General features: G+C 34.9%; 1 protein-coding gene across 1 annotated transcript in view; it reads right to left on the reverse strand.

The window, feature by feature from the left end:
- Positions 1–5,259: 5,259 nt before the first annotated feature.
- Positions 5,260–9,792, reverse strand: part of LOC107708321 (estrogen-related receptor gamma-like) — a 12,044-nt gene continuing 7,511 nt past the window's right edge. Inside the window, exons 6-7 of the mRNA XM_016512510.1 lie at positions 6,855–7,124; positions 5,260–5,672 (exon numbers count right to left, since the gene is read on the reverse strand). Of these exons, the coding sequence (XP_016367996.1) occupies positions 5,428–5,672; positions 6,855–7,124 (515 nt within the window). The 3' untranslated portion in view covers positions 5,260–5,427. The remainder of the gene's footprint in view (positions 5,673–6,854; positions 7,125–9,792) is intronic.

A 9,792-nucleotide genomic window follows, 5' to 3' on the forward strand; every position in this document is an offset into this window, starting at 1 on the left:
TTTTGGATATTTTGGATATTTTAATTAAAAAATCGTACATATTGTGCCTTTAAAGAAGTAGCCTAATCATCATTTCAACGATTTTTGAAAAATTTTGCCTTAACGTTTACGAATCACATTTACTAGTAATTTCATCAAGTATTAAACTGAAATATTCATGAGACATAATCAATCTGCTGACACATGATCAGATATATGAGGCCACTGGATGAGTCCGTTCCTGACGCTCATCATATCAAACCGAGCGGATTTCATTTATCATGACGCTGAAATGCTAATCCATTAATTCCCTGCTCAGCATTCATGTTTCGCCCGGCCGCGTTTGAGACATCGAGGCTTTATTAGTGAATTAATGCACTCCGGGATAAAATCATCTGCAGATGTAATTAATCACAGACTGACTCACTTACAGCCTGACAGAAACAGAAAGCAGCACGATGAGCTCCTCTCCTCTCAGCGGTGCTGTTTGCTAAATCAGCCAGCAATGTTGGGGCTTTTAGAATAGCGGTTTTCGATTTACTAGTAAAAATAATGATCTACACACATAAATCATTTTAAACACTGCACTATTACATGAAAATAAGACCCACTTTAGGGTCTCTTGCTAAAGTTTTGACCTAAAAATTACACACCGACTTCATTATCCTGAGTGTATATAGGATATATTACACACACACACATTATATATATATAAACACGCACTCAGGATAATTAAGTCTAATTTTTAGGCCAAAACGTTAGCAAGAGACCCTAAAGTGGGTCTTATTTTCACGTAATAGTGCAGTGTTTAAAATGAATTATGCATGTATATATGCGTTGAATTCTATAAATATATATATATATAGTAAAACCAAAAATTATTCAGACACCAGATATAATTTTTTAAATATTTTTTAACTAGTGGGTGCAGGACACTACAGTTCATTTATGTAAGTGAGGATAGCAAAATAAAGTAAACTGTGACATATTATACCCAAAAATTCTTCATACAGTGGACTACCAGTAAAATTTATAAAAATTTGGGACCAAAAATTTATCAGACACTTTGACCTGATCATGTTTTGCTTAAGTGGTTTTCTTTAATTGCTAATGCGACCTTTTTCCACCACAGACTGAACAAAATTAAGCATTGCTTGGTTATTGGTTGAGCTAAATTGGTATTATCTAATTGTGTACTTAAATTTAACAGCTGACAGCTATTCAACCGAATTCTTTACATACCTTTCTGTCAAAGTTATCTGACATTATCAAGATGAATTTGTTCTGACAGTTTAACTCGGAGTTCTTGTCATATTTTATTACCATTTTCTAAACTATAGCGAATAAGCTGTGATAATGTGAAAAATGTTGAAGGTGTCTGAATAAATTTTGGTTTGACTGTATATATATATATATATATATATGTGTGTGTGTGTGTGAGTAGGCCTGTATACACTTAAAAATAAACTTCAATTTATGCAAAATACTACTTTATAAAAAAAATTAACTTCAACCAAGGTTATTTTACAACTGTCCATCTCAGTGTATTGTTATTGCATTGCAAGTGTCATAATAATTTAAACACTTTATACAGTATTATGTAATATTTGTTATTATAAGCCACGCTTAAAACACTCAATTTTACATTTCACGAGGCTCACTTTTTGTCCAAACAGGGTCCCAGGCCTGAAAAAGGTTAAAAGCGGTGAGTTTTGAACAGACATGCACAACTCAAAGTCTTCATAAAATATAAAAAATAGCCCAACTACAAAAAGATAGTGATAGTCTCAGAAATTCAGAGCAGGATCTGTCCTGCAAGCTCAACACACACACATTCTGTTAGCAGTGTTCTTCCAGTGTAAGCAACTTTTATCCGAGCCTCATTAATGACTCGCGTGGCGTCTCTCAGTGAGGAGACACTAATGTGTTGATGGTTTCTGACGGCCTGTGAAATTATGCAGGTGGAGAATCTGACAGCCTGCTAATTTATCTGCATCGATTAGCTTGATTATTCATAGACGTAAAGCTACAACAGCCATTACAATTATCTCTCTTTCTCAGAGAAAAAAGTCCTACAGAAATACACTGAGAGAGGAACTTGAGACGGATCTACAGACCAGTTAACTATCCAGAATACCCTGGTAACCACCTAAAATACTCTATTAACACCATGGCGCATAGCCAAAACACACCGGATCCATGATATCTAACACAAAGTAATTATTTATTTTAATTCATTTTACGGTACATGAATATTTACTAATCTCCGTGTTTGAAGTCAAATATATGCTTGTGTATGTTTATTTATATTTGTCATGCAGTACTTGATTTCAAAAGAAAACAATCAGACTTCCATAATCTAATAAATAATTCGACATTTTGTGTTTGAACACAAATGAACGTGATGCAGCTCATAAGCTGAATAATTTTTGTGAATATAACCCTGAACGGTGTTTGCTTTCCAAACAGAAGTGTTTTAATTCCCGCTGGGAAAAAAACATCTCAAGTCTTCAAATCACAGATGAAAAACACACGCCAGAACAAAAGTGAAGTCCACTGTTTAATTCATTATTGTTGAACATATTTGTAATTTTTGATATTTAAGAAAAAAAGTTATTGCATATAATCAAACAGATACTGAGGAGACAAAATTAAGTGTCATACAACATCCACAAACCTTCACAAGCAGAAATGGTGAAAAACACACACAGAACGGTAAATAACACGGGCAGAATTCCTCACAGAGACTGAAGGAAGAACGTGTCAGATGTGACTATCACACACAGTAGAGATCAGTCTGCTCTGTTATTCATATTTACAGACACATTTCTCTGTATCTCACATAGATGCTTGGATCTTGTATCTACGGTTTCCTTTGTTACCGTAAACATATTAAATGTATTATCTGAACATCAAAAAGCCCGTATCCGCCACAGGATAAAAAAAAAAAATAAGAAAGGTTTTCTTATTTTATTTTCTTATTTCTTAAAAAATGTTTATCTCACAAGTCTGACTTCTCTCCCAGAATTGTGAGATATAAACTCACATTTGCGAGAAAAAAGAACTGCAAGATAAAAAGATTGTCAAATAAAGTCAGAATTACAAGATATTTATATTAAAGGGTTAGTTCACCCAAAAATGAAAATTAGCCCATAAATTACTCACCCTCAAGGCATCCTAGGTGTATATGACTTTCTTCTTTCAGACCAATCCAGTCAGAGTTTTATTAAAAATAGTCTTTGATCTTCCAAGCTGTTTAATGGCAGTCAGGGGGTGTTGCATTGCTTCAGTCCAAAAGCAGTTAAATAAAATGCGCCCATCCATAAAAAAAAAAGTGTCTCACACGGCTCCGGGGGGTGAACAAAGGCCTCCTGTAGCGAATCGATGCATTTTTGTAAGAACAATACCCATATTCAAAACGTAATAATCACTTTAATCTAGCTTGCGCCAAGAGTTGTACACGGAAGCAGCTCCGGGAGGATGACGTAAGATGTCGGTGTTGCGCATGCGCCGGTGAGTCTTGTGAAAACCAATGTTTGCTGCGCTTCCGTGTTCGTCACTTCTGAGCGGCGCATGCGCAAAGCTGACCTCGTACGTCATCCGCCCAGAGCTGCTTCCAGTGTACAACAGTGAGCGCAAGCTAGATTCAATTGATTATTACGTTTTAAATATGGTTATTTTTCTTACAAAAACGCATCGATTCGCTACAGGAGGACTTTGTTCACCCCCCGGAGCCGTGTGAGACACTTTTTATTATGAATGGATGCACTTTATTTCACTTCTTTTGGACTGATGCACTACAACACCCGCTGACTGCCATTAAACAGCTTGAAAAATCTAAGACAATTTTTTATATAACTCCGACCGGATTCGTCTGAAAGAAGAAAGTTATATACACCTAGGATGACATGAGGGTGAGTAATTTATGGGCTAATTTTCATTTTTGGGTGAACTAAGTTTTTACTTTATTTCTCAGAATCATGAGAAATAAACTCGCAATATCAAGTTATACGGTCCAGTTTTGATAAAAGTCACTACTTTCGCAAGTTTATACTTTGCAATTTAGACTTTTCCACATGCAATTGTGAGCTAATGTCATGCAATTCTGAAAAAAAGTCAGAATTGCAGGGGAAAAAATCTGAATTGTGAGATAAAAAGTAAATCAGTAAATCAAATGTACTGTTAAAACATTCAGTTATTGCTTCAGAAGATACTTTATTGCTAAAAACAGATATTGCTATAGCTTTTAATTTCTGTCACTGACTGAGCAAGAACCTTCCAGTTTGGTGAGCTAGGTTCATGTGGGGAAAAAACATGGCAATTATGGAATAAATAAAAGCTGCAATCATCTTTAGTTGTGCAGATCTAAATAAGCATCTGGAGACCAAAAAAATCCTTCATTAGTACGTTATCTAGTATGCTATTCAGGTCACCTTTTTAATAAAGGTGCTTTGGTATGCCTCTGATGTTTCTACACTTAATTGCTGTTCATCTATGCGTTATATTTCTGTCTAGACTGCACCTCTGAGCCCTTTTAACTTAAATTCTGTAGTAGATGTTAACACTTTTTTTCTTCATATCTGTGTGAGGAGAGCAATTACTGACTACTATTATTTGGCAAGGCTGACACGCTCTACTGTGATGAAGCTCTTGTGAAAACTGAATACAATTTTTTTTTAAAAGTCTTGAATAACTTAGATAAATAAAATGCAAACAATGAACACCTTCAAGCTTGAGATGTAGTTTCTCCAATAATTTAACGATATTTATTCACATTCAGCACTCACTCATAAATGTTTGGGCTCGGTGTGATTTGCTTTTGAAAAAAGTCTTTTATGCTCACCAAGGCTGCATTTATTTGATCTAAAATACAGAAAAATCTGTAATATTGTGAAATATTGTTACAATTTAAAATAACTGTTTTGTATCTGAATATATTTAAAAATGTAATTTATTCTTGTGATCAATGCTGAATTTTCAGCAACACTATTTCAGTGTCACGTGATCCTTAAGAAATCATTCTAATGCTGATTTGCAGCTCAAGAAACATATTTTTGTGGAAGCCATAACACATTTTGGATTCTTTGATGAATAGAAAGAATTTAAATCTAAAAAGAACGGAAATCTAAATCTTTTGTAGCATTATAAATGTCTTTACGGTCACTTTTGATCAATTTAATGCATCCTTGCTGAATAAAATTATTAATTTACTAAAAAAAAAAAAACTTTTGAACAGTACTGTATATTGGATACTTCATTTTTTATTTATCGATCATCCTCAACTATATAAAACAAACTGTATTTGTCTGAGAATATGCTGTATTATTGTTACGTGTCATGACAATGACAAGCGCCTGTGGTTTTCCCTGGATTCGTGAATAATCCTTCATCCAATCGTGTGCAGGAGGGGCGTGTCACCTCTGTTTGACGGTCCAATCAGGTAAAGGATCAGACATTTGCCTCCAGAAGTTCCAGGAAGAGTTTGTGCATGGGGACGCGTCCGTCCTGCTTGATGCTGCAGAAGTGCCGCAAGGCTTTGGCGGAGGTCTGGCGGAGGAGTGGAAGGGTCATGATGAGTTTCCCCATCCGTCGAGGGTCTTCCCTGTGATGGACACACTCGTAATCCAGAAGAGCTTCATGGAGAGAGTCCTGCAGACCCTGAACAGCCTCCACGTCCTCTATATGCATTGAGTCTGAGAGAGGGAATCAAAACATCAGGTCTTTCAGGTCTCTGAATTCTGGACGCTTTTGCTGCATTTCATTCCAAAATATTGACTGTAAATAATGCATGTGTTAAAGTTGCTATTAGCCATTTTTGCACTGACATTCATGTAAAAGAATAGTTCACCCAATAATGAAAATTTGCTCAACCTCAGGTAATCCAAGATGTAGATTAGTTTGTTTCTTCATGGGAACAGATTTGTAGAAATGTAGCATTACTTCACTTACTCACCAGTGGATCCTCTGCAGTGAATGGGTGCCGTCAGAATGAGAGTCCAAACAGCTGATAAAAACATCACAATAATCCACAAGTAATCCACACCACTCCAGTCCATCAGTTAACATCTTGTGGAGTGAAAAGCTGCATGTTTGTAAGAAACAAATCCATCAAGAAGTTTTTAACTTCAAACTTCTGGCCAAAAATTCCAGTCCATAATCCGTAATAAAGCTTCATCCAGTGAAAATGCCCATCCCCTGATGTATTTTCATATCAAAACCTACTAACACATTTGTTTAGGAATTTTTTGGACTGTTTTAATTTGTTCTTGATCTGTGCATATTTCTCTCCTGATTCAGACAAGATGACTTTTTCACTGGAGGAAGCAATATTATGGATAGAGGACTCGTATTTTCACCTTAATTATGGATGTTTTTTAGGAACATGCAGCTTTTCACTTTAAGTCAAGTGAAGTGTGGCCAAGTATGGTGACCCATACTTGGAATTCGTGCTCTGCATTCAACCCATCCAAGTGCACACACACCGGGCAGCCATAAGACATAATTGTCTTATAAGTGCACTTATAAGACGTAATTGATGGACTGGAGTGGTGTGGATTGCTTGTGGATTATTGTGATGTTTTTATCAGCTGTTTGGACTCTCATTCTGACGGCACCCATTCACTGCAGAGCATCCATTGGTGAACAAATGATGGAATGCTACATTTCTCCAAATCTGTTCCCATGAAGAAACAAACTCATCTACATCTTGGATGGCCTGAGGGTGAGTAGATTTTCAGAAACTTCCATTTTTAAGTGAACTATCCCTTTATTTTATTTATTCACTTTTTAACGCCATGCCAGCATCAAGGCTATTTTAGTCTATTCCTTTAAATGGTCAACGCAGAAATGTTCTGCGCAAGTATCTGTATCTTTACCTGAGTTGGCGAGAGCAATGGCTTTCAGAGTGACAAACTCTTCTCTCTCCAGCCTCATGGACCTGTACCTGCGCACCAGCTGTAATATGGCCTTGTGGAGCTCCAGCAGACCTGCTGATCTGGCCTGTTCAGCATCCATGATGTAATCCTCCGCAAACACCAGTTTGTCCTCGCAGGGCAGCGAGCGGAAAGCCACACGCAGGATGAGGATCTCCATCCACGCACTCTGCAGGAGACTCATCTGATCGGATAGAAAGAGGCTGGAGAAACCTGCAGGAGTGATGGAGTGACTGGTCAGATAACTGTCTCTTTAAGAAACAACTAACTAAATAAACCTATGATCCATGTAATTGGCTAATAACTGGCTAAAAGTACCTAAATATTAAAAATAAACAACTTAGATAACTAATTAAACTACTACACAAATAAAGCAAACACCTAAATAAGTAAATAATCTGCTAAATAGTTAAATAAATAACCAAATACCTAAATATGTAAATAATCAGTTAAATAACTAAAAATAAATGATCAGCCGAATAGTTAAATAAATAACCTATCACCTAAATATCAAATTTTCTAAACAACTAATAAGATAAACAAACCAATATAAATAACCAATCACATAACGGTCTAAACAAACAACTAATTCCCTAAACAACTAAATAAACTAATCATGACCTAAATAAGTAAATAATCAGATGACTAAAACAACTTATCAGCTAAGTACTTATCAACTAAACAAGTAATACTAAACATCTAAATAAGTAAATCAGATAAATAGCTAAATAAATAACCAATCACATAAATATAATTAAACGACGAATGTCCTAAACAACCAATAGGATAAACAAACTAAATAAATAACCAATCACGTAAATATCTAAACAAACTATTTCCTAAACAACTAAATAAACAAATAATAATTTAAGTAAATAATCAACTAAATAACAAAACTACAAATAACTTAATTAACTGATTAAACCAATAATCAGCTAAATGAGTAATACAAAACCAATGATCTCCTAAACAACAAATAAGATAAACAAACTAAATAAACAACTAATCACATAATTATCTAAATAAACAACAAATTTTGAAAACAACAAATCAACACCTAAATAATCAGCTAATTACAACCAATTACATAATTATCTAAATAAACAATAAACAACTAATTCAAATCAATAAACAACTAAAGCAACTTGTCATGCAAGTAAAGAGCTAATTAACACTAATCAGCTAAATGAGAATAGGAAACTATAACTAATAATCCGCTAAATAGTTCAATAAATAACCAAATACCTAACTAATGTAAATAAACAACTAAATCAGTTGAATAACTAAACAACTAATCCTTTAATTAACTAAACTACTAATCAGCTAAATAAGAAATACAAAACAACTAAAGTAAATGATCAGCTAACTAACAGTCACCTAAATATCTAAATAAACGACTAATTTCCTAATCTGATAATAACCACATAATAACCTAAATCACTAGCTATATAACTAAAACAACTTGCCAGTGCAGTAACTAAATAGCCAAATAATTTAAATACTATCTAGCTAAGTAAATAAAAATAATAAAATTAATCGCTTAAATAACTATATTTAAAAAAAGAACTGCCAAATATCTAAATAAATAGAACTAATCAGCTAAATAACTGCCTCTGAGATGTTGAAGCAGATGAATGAAAAGTGACAGATAAAACCCAGCTAATTTTAGAGCTAATTTGACACTGGACTCTGACCTCTGTTAGGAAGGAAAGCTTCTCTGTGTGTGTGACAGAGGTTTGTCCCCAGCGTCAATGACGGACCAATCTCTCTCATTCACGTTCTCTCACACTTAATTAAAAAGCCAGTGATTAGTTTGGTGTGGCGAGGGAGGAGAGCAGCTTTGATTAGATTTTTTCAGCCATCACTGATGTTTATCAGAGGCCGTAATGACTCGAATCTCTCGCTGGCTCTCCTCCTGAGTGACGTTCATTAGCTGATTGGATCTCGGCGCTGATCGATCGCGGGCTGAATGAAGCAGCGCTGCCGTTCACGCTGAGCTCCGGAGACACAGCCGTATTGACGTCTGTGAAATGTGTTAACGGAATCAAAGGGCCCTCGTGACACTCAAACAACGCAAATAAAACAACCCCAGAGTCATCTGAATCAGCAATGTCCTCTTCTATTGTACGTCCTGCTTTAGACGCTGGGGAAAAGACAATGCTGCTGCTGTCACACACTGTTGACATGAACACACACAACTGCTCCTGTGTATGTAAAACACACACACGTTGGTTTATGTTTTGTGGGGACTTTTTATAGACCTAATTCTTTTTATACTGTACAAACTGTGTATTCTAACCCTAACCCTAAACACAAGCCTCACAGAAAATGTTCACTATTTAGTATGATTTACAAGATCAAAATTGTCAGGTTTTACTATCATTGTAGGGTCATTTGGTCCTCGCAATGTAGGGTTTATCTGGACGACACACGCTCACACATACACATACATACACTACCGCTCAAAAGTTTGGGATCAGTAAGACTTGTAATATTTTTAAAGAAGTCTCTTCTGCTCATCAAGGCTGCATTTATTTGATCAAAAATACAGATAAAACAGTAATCTTGCAAAATGTTATTACAATATAAAATAATGGTTTCTATTTTAATATCCTTTAAAATATGACCCTCATTCTAATATGCTGATTTATTATTAGAATGATCAATGTTGGCAACAGTTGTGCTGCTTTTTATTTTTTTGGAAACAGATACTTTATTCAAGATTCTTTGATGAATAAAAAGTTAAAAAGAACAGCATTTATTCAAAATATAAATCTTTTCTAACAATATAAATCTTTGCTATCACTTCTTAACAATTTAACATCCTTGCTGAATAAAAGTTTTAATTTCTTTCAAAAAAAGAAAGAATAAAAATGTACTG

The sequence above is a fragment of the Sinocyclocheilus rhinocerous genome, unplaced genomic scaffold (assembly GCF_001515625.1).
Source record: "Sinocyclocheilus rhinocerous isolate Xijiao unplaced genomic scaffold, SAMN03320098_v1.1 scaffold386, whole genome shotgun sequence".
Lineage (NCBI taxonomy): Eukaryota > Metazoa > Chordata > Actinopteri > Cypriniformes > Cyprinidae > Sinocyclocheilus > Sinocyclocheilus rhinocerous.